Source organism: Oncorhynchus kisutch, linkage group LG1 (genome assembly GCF_002021735.2).
Source record: "Oncorhynchus kisutch isolate 150728-3 linkage group LG1, Okis_V2, whole genome shotgun sequence".
Classification (NCBI taxonomy): domain Eukaryota; kingdom Metazoa; phylum Chordata; class Actinopteri; order Salmoniformes; family Salmonidae; genus Oncorhynchus; species Oncorhynchus kisutch.
Window position 1 is genome coordinate 34,666,216 of NC_034174.2, and position 23,434 is coordinate 34,689,649.

General features: G+C 41.2%; 2 protein-coding genes across 3 annotated transcripts; both read left to right on the forward strand.

Moving 5' to 3' along the window:
* Nucleotides 1-178: 178 nt before the first annotated feature.
* On the forward strand, nt 179-1,360 carry h1-10 (H1.10 linker histone). The gene has a single exon (XM_020489387.2). It carries the CDS (start codon nt 251-253, stop codon nt 827-829), a length of 579 nt encoding a protein of 192 aa, XP_020344976.1. The 5' UTR covers nt 179-250; the 3' UTR covers nt 830-1,360.
* Nucleotides 1,361-2,472: 1,112 nt separating this feature from the next.
* On the forward strand, nt 2,473-7,857 carry arpc4 (actin related protein 2/3 complex, subunit 4). 2 transcript variants are annotated; one of them, XM_020489403.2, is made up of 7 exons: nt 2,473-2,618; nt 3,521-3,601; nt 6,074-6,192; nt 6,277-6,388; nt 6,724-6,819; nt 7,040-7,210; nt 7,297-7,857. In XM_020489403.2, the coding sequence occupies exons 2-7, from the start codon at nt 3,599-3,601 to the stop codon at nt 7,300-7,302; spliced, it is 507 nt and encodes a 168-aa protein (XP_020344992.1). In that variant the 5' UTR covers nt 2,473-2,618; nt 3,521-3,598; the 3' UTR covers nt 7,303-7,857. The 2 variants fall into 2 exon arrangements, with proteins under 2 accessions (XP_020344992.1, XP_031678377.1); XM_031822517.1 differs by lacking the exon at nt 3,521-3,601 and having other exon boundaries at nt 2,493-2,618; nt 6,277-6,819.
* Nucleotides 7,858-23,434: the final 15,577 nt, after the last annotated feature.

Genomic DNA, 23,434 nt, shown 5'->3' on the forward strand with positions numbered 1-23,434 from the left:
CGCTTAGGCTTCAGAAAAGTTGGTGGTTATAAAATAATGGCCTGTCCAATTACGATAAAATCACCTCCAAACAAAAATCTAAAAGCACATATTCCAACATACCATTTCCGCACTCTGTGTTGTTGTTCCCAATCACGTCCGTTTGGTAGTTATATAGCCAAGCCAATCCACCACACACCCACATTCACAGCAAACCCAACGGTGATAACAGTGCATTGCAGAACTTCACCTTGGTTTCAAAGTAAACGTCATGGTGAAAAGCGAGGTGGAGGTGACTATTAACGCGGAGGAGGTTCCAGTGGCAAGTGGGCCTAAACCAGCCAAGAAAAAGAAAAAAAAGAAAAAAAAGAATAAGCCTGGCAAATACAGTGTTCTTGTGCTAGACGCTGTCAAAAAGTTGAATGAGCGAAGCGGTTCGTCTTTGGTAAAAATTTATAATGAAGCCAAGAAGGCAAGCTGGTTTGATGAGCAGAATGGGCGAACCTACCTGCGGTATTCTATCCGAGCGCTGGTACTCAACAACACGCTGATCCAAGTAAAGGGCATGGGGGCGAACGGTTCCTTCAGGCTCAATGAAGATAAGTTCGCGAAAGAGGTACCGAAAAAGACTCAGTCCAAGCCAGCCAAGACCACCACGAAAACTGCCAAAGCATCGACTACCAAGAAGGCAACCGTGAAGACGAAGAGCAGCACGAAGAAGGCACCAGATGCAAAGAAGCCCGCAGCTAAAATGAAGAAGCTGGGTGTCAAAAAGGTGATCGGTGCACAGAAGAACAAGAAGCCGAAGAAGGCCAGCAAGCCACCAGCCAAATCACCGAGGAAGAAGTAGCCTAGTCGCTATCAAATACAGAACTTTATTTGAGATTTTTATTTTTACACATTTTTTGTTGTAGTTTTTTTTCTTCCATTGTTGGTTTCACTGGCATACAATGCATAATCAACGGATTATTATAGGCTAAAAGTTGTTTTCTATGTTTATTCTCTGCAAGGCAATGATTGGCTCAGTGGCGTATTGTTAGAGGGACCATGAGTGTAGTGTTGCTTTGAATAACAGGCAACTCCCCCAGTTTTATGTTGTCACTTGTCAGTCCGAGAGATGCCCTGCTACAAAATGTTACATTGTAACAAATATGTTTTTACCTTTACCCGAAGGTTCCCCCTTACGGATATGACCAGGAAATCCTAGTCGTGGCTTTTCATTCTTTTCAAGGTGACTGACAACATTGCGAAAGTGTATTTGTAATTCTGAGAAACTGATGGTTTAAAAGACTAGGTCTATTTGATGAGCATTGTATTGTCTCTTCGGGACACGTGGCATTGAAGTTATTGTTCATCTCTGTAAATAAATACCTTAACACGGTCTTTTTTGCATTTTGTGAAAAACATAAACATTTCTATTTAAGGTGTTAGATTTGAATGTGAGGATAATTTCCTACACTGTCTGTTTACTATACATAGACCAATGTCAGAATACTATTGACTATCTTATATTTAATTATGCATGTTGGACTCATTTGTTTTTCAATGAGACAAGAAATCTCTTTCTCCCCATATTGTTCAGCTTCATATTTTCTGGTTGGTCTCATAGCTGCGGAAGAAGGAATGCTGAGGATGCTAAAGCGCCCCTGAAAAATCGGGATTAATTAAAATAATTGCATCAAAAATACAAATGTAATGCACTGGGCCCTTGTCCTGTATTAGCAGACAGATATAATTCTTTGGCGCAGCAAAAACTTGAGTGATTTGGAGCACATGATATTAACAAACTGTTAATCTTTCTTGTATTTTGTTTCATTGAAAGTGTATATCCTGCCTAGTGGCTCAGTTTTTAACTACACAGCTAACCATCCTAAAATCTGGATAGGTGTTAGGTGTCACGTTAACACTAGCCAATAGGCCTGCTATGCTACGCTATTATATTTGGTTATGTTACATAAAATGCTAATTATGTGATCTTGCAAGACATTGATTAAGCTTTGATCTAACTTTACTAAACGAGCACCATTGTGAGAAGTGATCTGTTTGTGATGAGTAGGACTATTAGGTGTAGGCAACGGATCTTGGTAAGTGTTATTGTGAATGATTGGAGCACCCCTTGGTTCTAAAATGACAGCGCTAAGTAAACTTTGATTTGATTAGCTTGAACACATGGTTACAATATACCTTATTTCAGAATAAAATAAAACAGAGCGGTGGACTATCAATGTATATAATTGCTTTTCATAGATTTAATAAAGTAGTGAACATAAATCGTTAATGTGCAGGCAATTCATTTATAAACATCCATACAAATCTAGCTTTTAGTGTGGTGTATTCATGCATCTCAAACTCTAAAATATATATATTATTTTAGAAACTATAACCTAAATGCATTATCTCCAACTTGGCCCAATTTCCATTTTCCCACCCCGACATAGCCTACCAAGCTAGAACTGGCCCTGCGTCTCAACCAATAGCCAATATAGGCTAAATATCCCAAGCAGGGCTACAGCAACTTCCAGAAAAGGTCAGGCTCTTGGGCTTTGTGGTGGCTACTCTGGTTTGGGTGTCCTCGGCAAAATGGTGTCGCTGTAATCAAGGGGTCACATATCGTTCTGGGTTCCACTGTGCAAGAACAGGTCTGTGGAGTTTTATGAACATTAACGCAGACACATTAATTTATATAAATATTTCAATGTTCTGATGTTCTTAACTTGTCAAGCCTCCAACGGGCCTCTGCAGTGCATACATGTAGCCTACATATTTATTTGGTTTGTCATTCTAATTTTTTTCCTATTACTACACAGCATCTTCAGAGTCTCTCATTCTCTTCTGTTGTCAGTTCACATGACATGCATTTAGTGGCGGCTTGAGTGTAGGAGCTAATTACACAACAGGGCAATTTAAGTGTGTAACGGTACAATCGTTTTCAAGATCATATGTAGTTTAGTCAATTTACACATGGGGCTTGCACACTCAACAAATGCAAATATCTAATGGGACAGAATCTGGCTCTGGAGCAGAAGCTTGCACACTGCAGCTCTTTTAGAATCACACAATTAAATCGTTAATAATACAGAATCAGATTATTGTACCATAAAACCTACTAAGATTATAGAAACAGACCTTCGTAAATTTCCCCCCTATTGGCAAAATAGTGGAGAGATCCTTTTACCTTATAAGGAAGAAAACACCAGTCAGACACGTTTTAGAATGATAAGGGTAATGAGACAAAATCCTTATCATTCAGTTTAACCATTTATAGATTGAGTACTGTTCTCATATGAATAATGAGAGAACCCAAAATAATTCAGAATTCTATTTTATATGAACATTTAGCTGCTTGTGAATTATATTATCAAAATGTTCTCATCCTATGTAAATTGGGAAATTTTGTAACCAAATAATGAAAACCACCAACAATTACTTTTTAAAATAAAATACAAGTATTACATGTTTGTCTGCTACATTCAAACAATTAATTGTATAGAAAAATATTTGTCTTAACGAAATAGGCTCCCCTATGAAGTTTTGTACATAGTGTGTTCCAGTGAGCGCAGAGGGTCACGGAAGAGCCTTGGTAAGTGTACTTCCGTCTTCCCCCAGCGGATACAGAGAAATGGTAAGAGAATGTAGCTATCATTTTTACAATAAAAATAAAGACATTTCGACATTATTTCAACATCAGTCATACGATGAGCAGTATGTCGAGCCTTGCTTGCGTTAATGTGTATGTTTATTGCTAGATTTGGTTTGGTGGCTAGCTAGCTTAGCTAACGTCAGTTAGCATCCCCACCCAAAAGTGAGAATCTGTTTTTAGCCAGTGATGTAGCTAGATACAAGGTTAGTTTGTTAGTTTGGAAGTTAGTGCCAAATACTGTAAACTAAAGTATCCTTTCAAATGTATGCATAAATATAAACATACATTTTCGGGTAACTATTAGCTAGCAATCTGTAATGGTGAAGCAGTGAGCTCACGTCTGTAATTTTACGTCATCTATCAAGCTAGTATATTAAAAAAATGATTGCCATGAGTAAAGATCCCCATGCCACATTGAAAATATATCGAAGAGAAGCTGGTAGAAGAGGCTAACTAGTTAGCAGAGATCTCTAATCTCAGGCAGCCAGCCTAGGTATTTAAGAGGTATGCTGTCTCAACATTTGCTTTCATTTGTCCTCACCACCTAACTATAGCTAGTTATGCACTTGCATCTCGCCTGAATTATTTTGCTTTGCAGTAGGTAGGTCCAAAGTCTAGATTTCTCTTAATTGCACTTCACACACATAGGGTTGCAGTAAGACTTGCCCACTGAAATGTCCGGCCCCATTTACATCGACGGGGCTGTAGTGGAGCGGGTTGGAGAGCTTCAAGTTCCTTGGTGTCCACATCAATAACAAACTATCATGGTCCAAAAACACCAATACAGTCGTGAAGAGGGCACAACAACGCCTATTCCCCCCGAAGGAGACTGAAATGATTTGGCATGGGTCCTCAGATTCTCAAAAAGTTCTACAGCTGCACCATCGAGAGCACTGGTTGCATCACTGCTTGGTATGGTAACTGCTTGGCATCTGACGCAAGGTGCTACAGAGAGTAGTGCGAACAGCCCAGTACTTCACTGGGGCCAAGCTTCTTGTCATCCAGGACCTCTATATATGGCGGTGTCAGAGGAAGCCCCTACAAATTGTCAAAGACTCTAGCCAGCCAAGTCATAGACTGTTTGCTCTGTTACAGCGCAGTACCGGAGCGCCAAGTCTACATCCAAAAGGCTCCTTAACAGCTTCTACCCTGCAAGCCATAATACTGCTGAACAGTTAATCAAATGGCTACCCAGACTATTTGTATTGACCCTCATTTTTTACACTGCTGCTACTCGCTGTTTATTATCTATGCATAGTCACTTTAGCGCTACCTACATGTATATATTACCTCGACTAACCTGTACCCCTACACGTTGACTCAGTACCGGTACCCCCTGTATATAACCTTGTTATATTGTGTTACTTTAGTTTATAAAAAAAAAGAAGTTTGCAAATATTTTCTTACTTAAAAATAAAAAAATTGGCAAAAAAATTGCTTATGAGTGAGGATCAAGGTAAGGTCTACTACACCTGTTGTATGCGTCGCAAGTGACAAATAACATTTCAAATCAAATGTTTTCTCGGCCCAAATCAGATGCAGACTGGATTGAAGTAGCTAGATATTGTCATTCTGAAAATACATGTAGTGGCAGTGCACTCGACTGGCCCTAGGCCAGAGCCAATGTGTACACACCTTCCTTATCTATTATAGGCATTATTCAATGTAAAACATAGCAAACATTTCTAAAAACCTGTTTTTGCGTTGTCATTATGTGGTATTATGTGTAGATTGAGGGAGGGGAAACTATTTAATCTATTTTAGAATAAGGCTGTAATCAAAAAAGTCAAGGGAGAACTTGCTTAGTTAAATAAAATTAAAAGGGGGTCTGAATACTTTCCAAATGCACTGTACTCATGTGGTCAATATACTTCCTATTTTTCCATTTGAGGGACTCCTGGATGTATCAATTTAATGGTGACTTCACTCATGTTCCACAGTCAACATTATTGTTTTGCATTTGGGTTGTTAGGCCTATTTGAGTTTTTACTGACTGTGTTTGAGTTTCTGGGATGGTGAAACCAGTGTTGAGCTTTTAGAAACTGCAGTATCAAATATGCACTGCTGAGCTGTGTTGTCAGCCCAACTATGAGCCATTGCTATGGAAGACACAGTATGCCAAGAATTTTAGCTGCAGGTCTAGGCCTGCATGCCTGACAGTACTTTTGCCCTCAGTTTGTAAGGAGAGGTGGTGGTGTAGGAATAAGGGTAAGGGCCTTTTTAGCTAATAGTTTTAGAGGATAGTAGGGTGGAGTGAGGCAGTATTTGGTGGTAAGAGAGGCAGAGGCTGCGGTCCAGTTCACTCCCCCTCTTGGATGTAACATAGGATTTAGGGAAGGGGCATCTTCGTTATAGTAGCTAAGTAAAGCGTGGTAGGGGTATTTGGTGGAGTGTATGGGAGATATCCCCTCATCTTCTAACTTTTTTTCTCCTCTTCCTCTCTTTCTCCCTCAGACAGCAACTCTGCGCCCGTACCTCAACGCTGTGCGTGCCACGCTGCAGGCCGCCCTCTGTCTGGAGAACTTCTCCTCTCAGGTGGTGGAGCGCCACAACAAGCCAGAGGTGGAGGTCCGGTGAGTCCCTGTGTGTCTGTCTGTGTGCGGGATAGTGTGTGTTTTCGGGTATTTGACCTTGCACGTGCATGTTATCCCCCTCAGGAGCAGTAAAGAGTTGCTGCTGCAGCCAGTCATCATCAGTCGTAATGACAAGGAGAAGGTTCTTATCGAGGGCTCCATCAACTCAGTCCGAGTCAGCATCGCTGTCAAGCAGGTCAGTGAGACTACTTATTCCAACGTGTTTAACTTGTCCTTCGGTGCAGTTGACATGCTTGATTTAGGTGACTTTCATGCTTTATTCATATTTAGGGATCTTTTTCTCCGTCATTGTCGTTAACCTAACAGAAGTGCAGAGACGTAAGCTCAGCTGTACCCTTTTCCCCCCTGTTATGTGAGGATGATTGTTTGCTGGTTTGTCATAGACATGAAATGTATACTGTGATTAGTTGTTTTTTACTACCTGGTGTATGATTGCTGGCTTTTAGAGCTGTAGCCTCTGATTGGTGGGTGCTAAGTCTGACTGCTGTGTGATTTGCTGTGTCCCTGAAGGCAGATGAGATTGAGAAGATCCTGTGCCATAAGTTCATGCGCTTCATGATGATGAGAGCAGAGAACTTCTTCATCCTGAGGAGGAAACCAGTGGAGGTGAGAAATGAGAGGGACTGGTGGTGCAACCAACAGTTTGAGTTGAAATATTAGGATAATGTTTGTTCCCCTCTTAGAGAACTCAAGCGGTCATATTTTCACACTTTCAAATAAAATATTTACATAGAAAACAATTGGCAGTGCAAAGAGCAAAACGGCCTCAGTGTTTACTCATCATTCCCCTCCTTTATCTCTCCCCCTCTCCTTCATTTGTCCGCAGGGCTATGACATCAGTTTCCTCATCACCAACTTCCACACAGAGCAGATGTACAAGCACAAGCTGGTGGACTTCGTCATCCATTTCATGGAAGAGATCGACAAGGAGATCAGTGAGATGAAGCTGTCTGTCAATGCCAGGGCCCGTATCGTCGCTGAGGAGTTCCTCAAAAACGTGAGTCCTGTCTGTCTCTTTTACTTTCTGTCTTTTCACCTAGAAGTTTTCATTTGACCTGACATCTATGTTTTTGACTTACGCAGTTCTAAGAAAATTCCCAAACATTCCTTACGCTGATCACAACTGTCAACATGGTTTCTTGGAGGGTGCGCATCACAGGACAGAGAGAGAAGGGGCAAAAGTGTGACCAGTCAATCGCAGTCGGAAAAAGTAAAGACTCGTCAGACCAATGGGGTGTGGCCCTTCATTAAGGTATCCCTGTGCTCAAAAATATTGATGTTTGTACATAATGAATATTCACAGCCTCATTTAATTTCTGCTTTTAGAACAAAGCTTTAAAATCAGGGTGGGTCCTTAAAATGAAACCCTAATCAATATTAATGAGCACAGGGAAATTCTGATTATTATTATTTTTTTGATAATGTAAACAGTTTATTTTACTTTTTTTTGAAATATAAATATTATATGCACACCATTGTTTTGCTATGTTTTTGTTACAACAAACATTCAAACCTGAGGAAAAATGAATTGGTGCACTTGTTTCTTGTCTTAATACACACAGAGCAGACCCTATCATTGATGGAAATTATTATGATGATAATAATAGTGCTGGCAGTGATGATGAATAAACCCCTTTATTGTTTGTTTGCATTTTGGTGTGTTATTTACAGAAAAAAGACATTACACTACATTATTTTATTAATGAATCATTAACTATTTACATAGGGGGGAATTCCTACATGGGACTTAATTATTTTTACCGCATTCTGACTTTGAACTTAAGCATGGGGAAATGCATTTGCATGTGCCAGCCAGGTATTCGTTTGGGATGGAGATTGCAGAAATGGAGGTGTGTTTACAGATATGCTTATTCTGACTTTGACTTGAATTCCACCACCTTTATTTGCGAGGAACAATGAAGGTTGAGTAACCTGTCAGTTCCAAGTGGAAAAACATAACTTTTTTTTCTGACAAATAACACCATTCTCCCAGCCCTGTAATTTACAAATTGATAAGGGCTAGGTAAATGACTTAATCTGGATAAGGGGATTGGAAATGTAAATGACAATTATTTTAGATCCATTTGACCTTATCACTGGAGTTGTGAAACCAGTCATTTGGCAGCAAACTGAAGCGTATCACCTTTTCCACAGTGAAGTTAATGAAATGCTGTTCTTATAACTTGCAGGGATGTAATTGAGACCCAACCTATAGGCTTCTGAAGCCATGCACACATATATAGCGTCATTTCTGATTTCTAGAATGTTTTAATTAAACGCCTGGACTTTCCACCAGTGGAGGCTGCTGAGAGGAGGACAGCTCATAATAATGGCTGTAATGGAATGGTATCGAAGACAAACGTGGTTTTTAAAACGTAACTACAAATATTCAAATGTATTTAAGTTAATACCTGCAGTCCAGTGGAGGCTGCTGAGGGGAGGTCTGCTCATAATGTGTTTGATGATACCTTGCCATTTATTCTGTTCCAGCCATAACCACGTGCCCGTCCTCCCCAATTAAGGTGCCACCAACCTCCTGTGCTGCAGTCAATTTGTGCAATAGATTAGGAAATAAAGCAGATTGCGTTCATTTCACATTATTTAACGTTATGAAGCTTACCATAGTTCCCCAGAACAGTTGAGCCAGTCATGTGTGGTATTCAATTCACTACTAGATGTTTGCCATCAGATATAACGGCTGATGTGCTTTAGAAGTAAAAACATATAATCTGAGTTATCTTTACAGCTGCCATTTTGGCCCCTATAATTGTTTCCCTTCTCTGTGTACCAATACTTTTCCTTCAGAAAAGCGTGCATCACAACTTCATTCATTTGCACAATTTCTCTTCTTTAGGATTGTGTTGGCGGATCGCATCCAATCTAAGGTGCATGCACCGCCACCTACTGTACTGGAGTGTGAGGCTATTCACTGTCTACCAACATTTAGGCTCCCGAGATGCGAAGCGGTCTAAGGCACTGCATCTCAGTGTAAGAGGCGTCATTACAGACCCTGGTTAGATTCCAGGCTGTATCACAAATGGCCGTGATTGGGAGTCCCATAGGGGTTTGGCTGTCATTGTAAACTATTAGCCCTCTAAACCCCCCCCCCCCCCCCATTCCACGATTTTACCCTACCAACAGTCTGGGAGGACAGAACACTATGGCTCAACACCCCTGCAACTGTTCTGCAGTAAAACCTTGCAATCCCAAGTATTTCTCTGCCGCTGCCACCACAACCTCTATTTTATGTGACTTTCGATCGAGTTCTGGAGTACAATTAACAAACATAGCTATATGAATGCCAAGAAACCTACCTTACTGAAGCACATATTCTTCCCATCACTCTCTATTAGTCTCTGCCTACTCACAGGATCCCTCACACAATTTATATTGTTTACTTTTGCTTGTAAATGTCCACACTCACAGAAAATGACATTCGGTAGCTACTAGCTATGCTTGTATAACTGAGCTGTATTTGCCTTTCTTTGCAATTAGTCTATGTTCGTCTTCCTTCGTTAGCATTTAGCTAACAGCGTATGTGATTTCTCTATTATTTGTGCTAATTTTGTTAGGATTTTGGTAATAGAGGCCCAATGGTCTTTTTTTGCTTTGTGCTATGCTGGTAATACGGTAAATCTCAGGATGGCAGAAGAACAGTATGACAATCTGGATATCGCCCAAGCCTACCTGGCGCACTGGTGTCATCACATTTCCATGATTATTAGGGCAGATTTATAGGACTACTGTTCAACCCCTATTGTACTTACCTTCCAATAGTTCATGGATTGAACAATTGCATATGCCAACTTTCAGGATGAATCAAACCACTTTTTGATTCACCAATATATTTAGTGCGTAAAGGCTCTCCATACCTGTTTTTTTATTATTCATAAATACTTTCCTAACCCTAAATAATATATTCTAACGAGTCTGTCGAGAAATTTTTATTTAAGGCTACACCAAAGGTCTGGCTTTAGTTAAATGTAATGAAAACCCTATTGAATGAAAATGGCACAAGAAATTCTGTTGGCCAGCAAGTGGGAGGATTTTCAGCTATTTTAAATGTATTCAGCGTGCAAGGGAACCACGCCTGCAAAGCCCTTAAGGTAAGTCTGAATACCAACTACAGAGGAGTGCGTAGGAAAGGCATACATTTCCTAAGTATGAATCGGGGCCATTTTTAAGTTCAAGGTCAGAATACCCATAGAGAGAAAAATGCATAAAAAAAGTAATTAAGTTCCATTAACACACACTTAATTTGGCTCGGAATCGGCCCCTGTGTGTGAAAGCTCTCCAAACCTGTTTTTTTATGTAGGTAGATTCATAAATACCTTCCTTAGCCTAAATAATATACAGTGCATTCGGAAAATATTCAGACCCCTTCCCTATTTCCATATTTTGTTACGTTACAGCCTTAGTCTAAAATGGATAAAACATTTAAAACTCCTCATCAATCTATACACAATAACCCATAATGACAAAGCGAAAACAGTTTAATTGTTTTTTTTTATTTGAGCAAATGTATATATATATATATATATATGTGTAAAAACAGGAATACCTTATTTAAATAAGTATTCAGACCCTTTGCTATGAGACTTAAAATTGAGCTCAGGTGCATCCTGTTTCCATTGATCATCCTTGAGATTTTTCTACAACTTGATTGGACATGTGGTAAATTCATTTGATTGGACATGATTTGGAAAGGCACACACCTACAGTGGGGCAAAAAAGTATTTAGTCAGCCACCAATTGTGCAAGTGCTCCCACTTAAAACGATGAGAGAGGCCTGCGATAGGTAAGCAGCTTGGTTTGAAGAAATCAACTGTGGGAGCAATTATTAGGAAATGGAAGACATACAAGACCACTGATAATCTCCCTCGATCTGGGGCTCCACACAAGATCTCACCCCGTGGGGTCAAAATGATCACAAGAACGGTGGGCAAAAATCCCAGAACCACATGGGGGGAACTAGTGAATGACCTGCAAAGAGCTGGGACCAAAGTAACAAAGCCTACCATCAGTAACACACTACGCCGCCAGGGACTCAAATCCTGCAGTGCCAGACGTGTCCCCCTGCTTAAGCCAGTACATGTCCAGGCCCGTCTGAAGTTTGCTAGAGAGCATTTGGATGATCCAGAAGAAGATTGGGAGAATGTCATATGGTCAGATGAAACCAAAATAGAACTTTTTGGTAAAAACTTTTGGAGGACAACTTTTGGAAAACTTTTAGAGGACAAAGAATGCTGAGTTGCATTCAAAGAACACCATACCTACTGTGAAGCATGGGGGTGGAAACATCATGCTTTGGGGCTGTTTTTCTGCAAAGGTACCAGGACGACTGATCCGTGTAAAGGAAAGAATGAATGGGGCCATGTATCGTGAGATTTTGAGTGAAAACCTCCTTCCATCAGCAAGGGCATTGAAGATGAAACGTGGCTGGGTCTTTCAGCATGACAATGATCCCAAACACACCGCCCGGGCAACGAAGGAGTGGCTTCGTAAGAAGCATTTCAAGGTCCTGGAGTGGCCTAGCCAGTCTCCAGATCTCAACCCCATAGAAAATCTTTGGAGGGAGTTGAAAGTCCGTGTTGCCCAGCAACAGCCCCAAAACATCACTGCTCTAGAGGAGATCTGCATGGAAGAATGGGCCAAAATACCAGCAACAGTGTGTGAAAACCTTGTGAAGACTTACAGAAAATGTTTGACCCTTTGTTGTCATTGCCAACAAAGGGTATATAACAAAGTATATATATATATATATAACAAAGTATTGAGATAAACTTTTGTTATTGACCAAATACTTATTTTCCACAATAATTTGCAAATAAATTCAAAAGAAATCCTACAATGTGATTTTCTGGATTTTTTTTCTCATTTTGTCTGTCACGTGCCATGTGTCATAGTTGAAGTGTACCTATGATGAAAATTACAGGCCTCTCATCTTTTTAAGTGGGAGAACTTGCACAATTGGTGGCTGACTAAATACTTTTTTGCCCCACTGTATGCATCAGCCTACTAATTATACAAATATGCCCTATTATATATTTTTTTAAATATCAAATTTGCTAGCCTATAGGCCTACTTGTAACTGTGTAAGCTGCATGTGCTGCACCAGAATCGCATGTTCTCTTCTGCTTTGTTATGGTTTGAATGATGTGCGTAATTCCAGTCCATATAATACCGTATTAAACAGTACAGTACAGTAATACAGTTCACACTCAAAGATTAGCCTACTGGAGCTAGTCTAATCTATTGACCCAATGGGTTGTATTGTAACTATTTTATTATAGTGCAAGTATATTCATGACGTCATCTAAAAGGTGATTGGGCAAGTTGGTCCGTGTGCATCAGTCTCCTGTGTTATGTTACTTGTTCTTTCATTAAAGTCAACCAAAGTGATATTCACCTCTGGATTCTTTACATAAAGCATAACACTACACCGAAGAGAGCATATAGCTTGCTACATCTATGGGCTCTTCTGTTTTTCTGTCGTGCGTAATATGCAGTAGCCTATATCACATGAATTGGATAACGGCACAATCATGTGAGCCTTTTTGGGCTTGAGCTCACTAAATGTAGGGTTCATAAAATGTATTTAATATGGTTCGTCAGATTCAGGTAGCACCAGGTTATAATTTTCATGCTGATCAAAGCTACAATCAAATCCAGAAATATTGATATGCTTTATAATGCTTTTGAATGACACTTCCGGTTTTGTAGGGAAATACCGGGTTACCCGGGAGGAAAGGGATTTATTCTCGGGATGAAACATTTGTAAAATACCAGGAAAATATTCAACCCTAATGTGTAGCACTTGTTGTTTATCAAGCTAACAATCTATTCTCGGTAAAGTTATCTAGGTAGCTAGCTACATACATAGAAATAGGATAGACTGACAATATTCGTTTTTTTAATGACACAAACGTTAGCTTGATCTACTAAAAACAACAATGTTAGCTAGCTAATTAACATATTTCATGGCCAAGATGTTCAAATGTTCATAGATGACCAGCAGGGTCAAATAACAATAATCAGTGGTTGTAGAGGGTGCAAGAGGAGTAAATGTCAGTTGGCTTTTAGCCAATCATTCAGAGTATCTATACCATTCCTGCTGTCTAGAGAGTTGAGAGAGATAACTTAAATTCACACAGGACACCAGATAACACAGGAGAAATACTCCAGATATAACAGACTGACCCTAGCCCCCGGACACAAACTACTGCAGCATAAATACTGGAGGCTGAGACAGGAGGGGTCAGGAGACACTATGGCCCCGTCCGATGATACCCCCGGACGGGGCCAAACAGGCAGGATATAACCCCACCCATTTTGCCAAAGCACAGCCCCCACACCACTAGAGGGATATCTTCAACCACCAACTTACTAACCTGAGATAAGGTTGAGTATAGCCCACGAAGATCTCACCCACGGCACAAACCGTGGGGGAGGGGGGGCGCCAACCTGGACAGGAAGATCACATCAGACTCAACCCACTCAAGTGGCGCACCCCTCCTAGGGACGGCATGGAAGAGCACCAGTAAGCCAGTGACTCAGCCCCTGTAATAGGGTTAGAGGCAGAGAATCCCAGTGGAGAGAGGGGAACCGGCCAAGCAGAGACAGCAAGGGCAGCTCATTGCTCCAGTGCCTTTCCGTTCACCTTCACACTCCTGTGCCAGACTACACTCAATCATAGGACCTGCTGAAGAGATGAGTCTTCAAAAAAGACTTAAAGGTCGAGACCGAGTCTGCATCTCTCACATGGATAGGTAGACCATTCCAAAAAATGTAGCTCTATAGGAGAAAACCCTGCCTCCAGCTGTTCTAGGGACAGTAAGGAGGCCTGTGTCTTGTGACCGTAGTGTACTTGTAGGTATTTTTGCCGGAAAGTAGAGCATTGCAGTAGTCTAACCTAGAAGTGGGGAAAAGCATGGCTAAATGTTTCTGCATCTTTTTAGGACAGAACGTTTCTGATTTTTGCAATGTTACGTAGATGGAAAAAAGCTGTTCTTGAAACAGTCTTGATATGTTCATCAAAATTGAGATCAGGGTCCAGAGTAACGCAGAGGTCCTTCACAGTTTTATTTGAGACGACTGTACAACCATCAAGATGGTCAAATTCAACAGAAGATCTCTTTGTTTCTTGTGACCAAGAACTAGCATCTCTGTTTTGTCTGAGTTTAAAAGAAGAACATTTGCCACCATCCACTTCCTTATGTCTGAAACACAGGCTTCTAGGGAGGGCAATTTTGGGGCTTCACCATGTTTCATCAAAATGTACAGCTGTGTGTTGTCCGCATATCAGTGAAAGTTAACATTATGTTTTTGAATGACATCACCAAGAGGTAAAATATGTCACAGGAAGGCCATAAAGATCATCAAGGACAGCAACCACCCGAGCCACTGCCTGTTCACCCCGCTATCATCCAGAAGGCGAGGTCAGTACAGGTGCATCAAAGCTGGGACCGAGAGACTGAAAAACAGCTTCTATCTCAAGGCCATCAGACTGTTAAACAGCCACCACTAACATTGAGTGGCTGCTGCCAACACACTGACTCAACTCCAGCCACTTTAATAATGGGAATTGATGGGAAATGATGTAAAATATATCACTAGCCACTTTAAACAATGCTACCTAATATAATGTTCCCTACATTATTCATCTCATATGTATATGTATATACTGTACTCTATATCATCTACTGCATCCTTATGTAATACATGTATCACTAGCCACTTTAACTATGCCACTTTGTTTACATACTCATCTCATATGTATATACTGCACTCAATACCATCTACTGCATCTTGCCTATGCCGCTCTGTACCATCACTCATTCATATATCTTTATGTACATATTCTTTATCCCCTTACACTTGTGTCTATAAGGTAGTAGTTTTGGAATTGTTAGCTAGATTACTTGTTGGTTATTACTACATTGTCGGAACTAGAAGCACAAGCATTTCGCTACACTCGCACTAACATCTGCTAACCATGTGTATGTGACAAATAAAATTTGATTTTGATTTGATTTGAATATATATTCCTACACTTAAATTACCCTTGCCTAACGATTGCATCTGAAGCTGGGCTTGCAGCACAGCTATCCTCGCCCTAAGGCAATCGTTCTCCTGTATATTAAGAGTACAGTGCCTGCAATTAGAAGTCATCATGTTAATGTTACTACTTAGCTTTGGATGGTGAAGGTTCTGACAAACCACGTCCAGATAAAGCGTCCGGGGTGAAAAAGTTGAATGAAAAAAGTAGATGGAAAAAATACAAATATAAAACGGCAATTAAAAAGTCAAAAACGTAAAGTTGGCAGGTAGCAAAGTAAGGTTAGCAAAAAAACTCACAGCAGCACGTAAACAATTATTAGACACTATTCAATCATCTCTTGTTTTGGAGTAAGATGGATGTCTAAACCCACTAACCATTTATGTAGGTGTTCTTTGTATGATATGAAATAAAGTGTTGAGTATAGTGTATTTTTTAGTCATTGAACATTCCCTGTTTGTCTGATTTATTTGGTTGTCAACCTCATTTTGTCTGATATTGCACAGATTTGCGGCAGAAGCTGATGTCCTTGAAAGGGGATACTTAGTCAGTTGCACAACTGAATGCATTCAACTGAAATGTGTCTTCCGCATTTAACCCAATCCCTCTGAATGAGAGAGGTGTGGGGGCTTCCACAGCGCCCGGCCAACAGTTGTTGTTGGGGGTTAACTGCCTTGCTCAAGGGTAGAATGGCAGATTTTTCCACCTTGCCGGTTCCGGGAATCAAACTATCGACCTTTCGGTTACTGGCCCAACACTCTTTGTGCAGGTGTATGTATTCCTGTATGGCTGACCTAAGATGCATCCTATCTCCTCACCTGTACTGTATAGCAACTGTATTGGAGGATAAGGTACAAGGTCCCTTACCTTTGACCTTCTCCAAATGGTTTTGATAAGGAGGCGATGAGAGGAATCGAGGAAGGATGAATTGAGAAAGAGCCTAGCACTCACCCCTCTGCTACACTCACTGACCTCCTCTGCATCAACCTCAGCAGCCAGCAGAGCACTGTATGAACGGCGTCAATCTAGCACCCACAGAATTAATTTTGAGGGTATTTAATTCTGCTACATTGACTCAGATCACACAGTCGGCGGCTGAGTTCTACTGTCTGTGGTGAAAGGGGTGTGACTAGCAGAGGTGAGATGCAGGTGAGTTGTAGTAGCCACTGTGATGTGATGTCATCCACCTGAGACTTGAAGTTTCTCTGTTTATCATGAATGTATCTACAGTGAACAAAAATATAAATGCAACAATTTCAAAGACTTCAAAGAGTTACAGTTCATATAAGGAAATCAGTCAATTGAAATAAATGCATTAGGCCCTGGAGTTCACATGACTGGGAATACAGATATGCATTTGTTGGTCACAGATATCTTTTAAAGAAAGTAGGATAGCAGATCAACAAACCAGTCAGTATCTGGTGTGATCACCATTTGCTTCATGCAGCGCAACATCTCTTTCACATAGAGTTGATCAGGCTGTTGATTGTGGCCTGTGGAATGTTGTCCCACTCGTCTTCAATGGCTGTGCAAAGTTGCTAGAACTGGAACCAGCTGTCGTACACGTCGATTCAGACCATTCCAAACATGCTCAATGGGTGACATTCCAAACATGCTCAATGGGTGACATGTCTGGTGAGTAGGCAGGCCATGACAATGCGCGCCAACTGGGACATTTTCAGCTTCCAGGAATTGTGTACAGATCCTTGCGAGATGTTGCCGCGCATTGTCATGCTGAAACACAAGGTGATGGCGGCCGATGATTGCCACAACAATGGTCAGCAATTGTGTTCGTTGTCTGTAGCTTATGGCTGCCCATACCATAACCCGACTGCCGCCGTGGGGCACTCTGTTCACAATAATGACATCAGGAAACTGCTCGCCCACATGACATCATACACACTGTCTGCCATCTGCCCGGAACAGTTGAAACCGTGATTCATCCGTGAAGAGCACACTTCTCCATCGTGCCAGTGGCCATCGAAGGTGAGCAATTGCCCATTGATTTCGGTTACGACGCCAAACTGCAGTCAGGTTAAGACCCCGGTGAGGACAACGAGCATGCAGATAAACTTCCCTGAGACGGTTTCTGACAGTTTGTGCATAAATCCTTCAGATGTGCAAACCCACAATTTCAATCAGCTATCCGGGTGGCTGGTCGCAGATGATCCTGAAGGTGAAGGTCCTGGGCTGGCATGGTTACGGTTGTGAGGCCGGTTGGACATACTGCCAAATTCTCTAAAACGACATTGGAGGCGGCTTATGGTAGAGCAATAAACATGAAATTCTCTGGAAATTCCTGCAGGCAGCATGACAATTGCACACTCCCTCAAAACTTGAGACATCTGTGGCATTGCGTTGTGACAAAACTGCATATTTTAGAGTGGCCTTTTATTATCCTCTGCACAAAGTGTACTTGTGTAATGATCATGCCGTTTAATCAGCTTCTTGATATGCCACACCTGTCAGGTGGATTGGCAAAGGAGAAATACTCACTAACAGGGATGTAAACAAATTGGTGTACAGAATTGAGATTTTTTTTGTTGTTGTTGCATATTTAACATTTCTGTGATCTTTTATTTCAACTGTTCAGTATATACAGTGCCTTCAGAAAGTATTCAGACCCCTTGACATTTTGTTACATCTGAATACTTTCCGAAGGCACTGTAGAACTTGTTTGTTCAGTTTGTTTTGGTTAGATCACAAAATACTAACTTGTCATTTTGTAATGGAATTATGGTGTGCTGCAGTCCCAGATGTGGGGAACCTCTTGGATGTGCGTGCATATAAAATGTGTTATTGTTTTGACAGTTGAAGAAGTCTATAGAAATGTGGGTACAATTTTGTGGACAAACTACAAATCGCACGTTTTAAAACCTCTTACAGGTCGGACCCTTTTTCCCCCGCCTAAAATGACCCAAATCTAACTGCCTGTAACTCAGGACCTGACGCAAGGATATGCATATTCTTGATACTATTTGAAAGGAAACACTTTGAAGTTGTTGGAAATTAGAATTTAATATAGGAGAATATAACACATTAGATCTGGTAAAAGATAATACAAAACAAAAAAAACATACCTTTTCAAAAAAAAAAAGTTTGTTCCATCATCTTTGAAATGCAAGCAAAAGGCCATACATTAACATAGGAGCCTAGGTGTAATTTAGAATTTGTCCACAAGATGGCAGCAGGTGTGTGCAAAGTTTCAGACTGATCCAGTGAAGAATTACCTGACTACACAACATTTTGCATCAAGTCTGCCAGGAGTTTGCCCAAATTAGTCAATTTATACATTTAGAAGTACATAACTATAGAGAACATACAAAATGCTATGGTAATAATAGCTTCCCCACAGAAAAGACACATCTAGATGGCAGGGCGGGGTGGGTGTGGAGCCAGAGACAGAAGTGGGGTCAAACCGTAGAACTCAGCTCCAACATTTTTTTTCAAACAAAACTACATTACATTTTATCTCTTGGACCCTCAGGATGACAAATCAGAGCAAGATTATTGAATGTAAGTACATTATTTAGCCTCAGAGGTGAATGTATAAAACCAGTTGCTGTGCACTATCATCAAACAATAGCATGGTATTATAAATATAAAAAACTTTAACAAGGCACCCCTATTACAGTTTTTGACAGTTGCTTCCACATGGTTTCTGAAACTATGGCTCCTTTTCTCTAGACTCTACACATAAAACCCCAAAACACACACAACATGCAAAACGTCACATCTCTCAAAACAAACACTTAATTCCAAACAATTTGAACTCTTCTCAAAATTGTGTTTTTGCAACAAAACTATACACACAAACCATAAAATCCGCTCTTATACACACCAACTACACACAGATTTGAAAAATGTAAAAACACTACCATCTTGTGTATTTTGCATGTTCAATGTGCAGTGGAGTCCACGGCAGTTCATCATAGCACTCACACGTACATGTGCACAAATATATACAGTTATATATAAATGTTGTGGATCTTAATGTTTTTCCTCATAATCCTGGACTATCGGACCACCATTTTATTACGTTTGCAATTGCAACAAATAATCTGCTCAGACCCCAACCAAGGAACATCAAAAGTCGTGCTATAAATTCACAGACTATACAAAGATTCCTTGATGTCCTTCCAGATTCCCTCTGTCTACCCAAGGACGCCAGAGGACAAAAATCAGTTAACCACCTAACTGAGGAACTCAATTTAACCTTGCGCAATACCCTAGATGCAGTTGCACCCTAAAAACTAAAAACATTTCTCATAAGAAACTAGCTCCCTGGTACACAGAAAATACCCGAGCTCTGAAGCAAGCTTCCAGAAAATTGGAACGGAAATGGCGCCACACCAAACTGGAAGTCTTCCGACTAGCTTGGAAAGACAGTACTGTGCAGTACCGAAGAGCCCTTACTGCTGCTCGATCATCCTATTTTTCTAACTTAATTGAGGAAAATAAGAACAATCCGAAATTCCTTTTTGATACTGTCGCAAAGCTAACTAACAAGCAGCATTCCCCAAGAGAGGATGACTTTCACTTTAGCAGTGATAAATTCATGAACTTCTTTGAGGAAAAGATTATGATTATTAGAAAGCAAATTACGGACTCCTCTTTAAATCTGCGTATTCCTTCAAAGCTCAGTTGTCCTGAGTCTGCACAACTCTCCCAGGACCTAGGATCAAGAGAGACGCTCAAGTGTTTTAGTAATATATCTCTTGACACAATGATGAAAATAATCATGGCCTCTAAACCTTCAAGCTGCATACTGGACCCTATTCCAACTAAACTACTGAAAGAGCTGCTTCCTGTGCTTGGCCCTCCTATGTTGAACATAATAAACGGCTCTCTATCCACCGGATGTGTACCAAACTCACTAAAAGTGGCAGTAATAAAGCCTCTCTTGAAAAAGCCAAACCTTGATCCAGAAAATATAAAAAACTATCGGCCTATATCGAATCTTCCATTCCTCTCAAAAATGTTAGAAAAGGCTGTTGCGCAGCAACTTACTGCCTTCCTGAAGACAAACAATGTATACGAAATGCTTCAGTCTGGTTTTAGACCCCATCATAGCACTGAGACGGCACTTGTGAAGGTGGTAAATTACATTTTAATGGCATCGGACCGAGGCTCTGCATCTGTCCTCGTGCTCCTAGACCTTAGTGCTGCTTTTGATACCATCGATCACCACATTCTTTTGGAGAGATTGGAAACCCAAATTGGTCTACACGGACAAGTTCTGGCCTAGTTTAGATCTTATCTGTCGGAAAGATATCAGTTTGTCTCTGTGAATGGTTTGTCCTCTGACAAATCAACTGTAAATGTCGGTGTTCCTCAAGGTTCCGTTTTAGGACCACTATTGTTTTCACTATATATTTTACCTCTTGGGGATGTTATTCGAAAACATAATGTTAACTTTCACTGCTATGCGGATGACACACAGCTGTACATTTCAATGAAACATGGTGAAGCCCCAAAATTGCCCTTGCTAGAAGCATGTGTTTCAGACAAGGAAGTGGATGGCTGCAAACTTTCTACTTTTAAACTCGGACAAAACATAGATGCTTGTTCTAGGTCCCAAGAAACAAAGAGATCTTCTGTTGAATCTGACAATTAATCTTAATGGTTGTACAGTCGTCTCAAATAAAACTGTGAAGGACCTCGGCATTACTCTGGACCCTGATCTCTCGTTTGAAGAACATATCAAGACCATTTCAAGGACAGCTTTTTTCCATCTACGTAACATTGCAAAAATCAGAAACTTTCTGTCCAAAAATGATGCAGAAAAATTAATCCATGCTTTTGTCACTTCTAGATTAGACTACTGCAATGCTCTACTTTCCGGCTACCCGGATAAAGCACTAAATAAACTTCAGTTGGTGCTAAATACGGCTGCTAGAATCCTGACTAGAACCCAAAAATTTGATCATATTACTCCAGTGCTAGCCTCTCTACACTGGCTTCCTGTCAAAGCAAGGGCTGATTTCAAGGTTTTACTGCTAACCTACAAAGCATTACATGGGCTTGCTCCTACCTATCTCTCTGATTTGGTCCTGCCGTACATACCTACACGTACGCTACGGTCACAAGACGCAGGCCTCCTAATTGTCCCTAGAATTTCTAAGCAAACAGCTGGAGGCAGGGCTTTCTCCTATAGAGCTCAATTTTTATGGAACGGTCTGCCTACCCATGTCAGAGACGCAAACTCGGTCTCAACCTTTAAGTTACTGAAGACTCATCTCTTCAGTGGGTAATATGATTGAGTGTAGTCTGGCCCAGGAGTGGGAAGGTGAACGGAAAGGCTCTGGAGCAACGAACCGCCCTTGCTGTCTCTGCCTGGCCGGTTCCCCTCTTTCCACTGGGATTCTCTGCCTCTAACCCTATTACAGGGGCTGAGTCACTGGCTTACTGGGGCTCTCTCATGCCGTCCCTGGAAGGGGTGCGTCACCTGAGTGGGTTGATTCACTGATGTGGTCATCCTGTCTGGGTTGGCGCCTCCCCTTGGGTTGTGCCATGGCAGAGATCTTTGTGGGCTATACTCGAACCCTGTCTCAGGATGGTTAGTTGGTGGTTGAAGATATCCCTCTAGTGGTGTGGGGGCTGTGCTTTGGCAAAGTGGGTGGGGCTATATCCTTCCTGTTTGGCCCTGTCCTCGGATGGGTCCACAGTGTCTCCTGACCCCTCCTTTCTCAGCCTCCAGTATTTATGGTGCAGTAGTTTATGTGTCGGGGGGCTAGGGTCAGTTTGTTATATCTGGAGTACATCTCCTGTCCTATTCGGTGTCCTGTGTGAATCTAAGTGTGCGTTCTCTAATTCTCTCCTTCTCTCTTTCTTTCTCTCTCTCGGAGGACCTGAGCCCTAGGACCATGCCCCAGGATTACCTGACATGATGACTCCTTGCTGTCCCCAGTCCACCTGGCCGTGCTGCTGCTCCAGTTTCAACTGTTCTGCCTTATTATTATACGACCATGCTGGTCATTTATGAACATTTGAACATCTTGGCCATGTTCTGTTATAATCTCCACCCGGCACAGCCAGAAGAGGACTGGCCACCCCACATATGCTTTCTCTAATTCTCTTTTTTTCTCTCAGAGGACCTGAGCCCTAGGACCATGCCCCAGGACTACCTGACATGATGACTCCTTGCTGTCCCCAGTCCATCTGACCGTGCTGCTGCTCCAGTTTCAACTGTTCTGCCTTATTATTATACGACCATGCTGGTCATTTATGAACATTTGAAACATCTTGGCCATGTTCTGTTATAATCTCCACCCGGCACAGCCAGAAGAGGACTGGCCACCCCACATAGCCTGGTTCCTCTCTAGGTTTCTTCCTAGGTTTTGGCCTTTCTAGGGAGTTTTTCCTAGCCACCGTGCTTCTACACCTGCATTGCTTGCTGTTTGGGGTTTTAGGCTGGGTTTCTGTACAGCACTTTGAGATATCAGCTGATGTACGAAGGGCTATATAAATAAATTTGATTTGATGTATGAATATTCAGTATATATTTACGCTATAAACAGAAATGCAAGGGGGGAAAAATACAATTGATTTATTTCTCAAAACGTATTTTCATCCATATTTCAGGATGAACAGTAACAGACAAAACAAATACAGCACAAGATAAACAAATAGGCTTGTTACTATAAAGAAAAAAACAATTAGGGTGCATCCTGTCTCCTATTTGGGTCTGGCCACAGCACCTCATCAACATCACAAGCGATGTTCTCTCTGGCTAAACAGCGGGGGAAGTAGCGTCTGGAGTGGCGTATCCAGCCCTGGCATGCCCCCTCGTTTATGTCACCACAGGCCTCCTCTTTGTCCTCGTCCCCCTCTTACGCTCTCCAAAATTTGCCTCCATTGTTGTCCAAACCAAGAAAGCCAACCTGAAGTCTATTTATAGCGCTCAATCTCTGATTTCTAAGTGAAGAAATTAGCTATAAGTGTTTTCACTCGTGAGTCCTGGGTGTAGGTAATCGGCAAATGAGTGTGGAATTTTGAATGGCAGTGTTTTCCAAAGAAACACAGGATCTGTTAGTTTTGAAATATGTCTAATGTAGAGAACTGTGTTTAGTAAAAAGTGTTTTAAAATTGCAAACTGAGTGTAAAGCAGATAACGTACTTGCAGTTTTGCAGACTTGGTCTGAAGATTAGGTACATGAGTTT

Excerpts from the sequence above, each read along its gene's own strand:
- h1-10 (XM_020489387.2), top strand. The coding sequence starts at position 251 with ATGGTGAAAAGCGAGGTGGAGGTGACTATTAACGCGGAGGAGGTTCCA.
- arpc4 (XM_020489403.2), top strand. Across the intron at positions 6,193-6,276 it reads AAGCCAGAGGTGGAGGTCCG|GAGCAGTAAAGAGTTGCTGC; the intron begins GTGAGTCCCTGT and ends TATCCCCCTCAG. Across the intron at positions 6,389-6,723 it reads TCAGCATCGCTGTCAAGCAG|GCAGATGAGATTGAGAAGAT; the intron begins GTCAGTGAGACT and ends GTGTCCCTGAAG.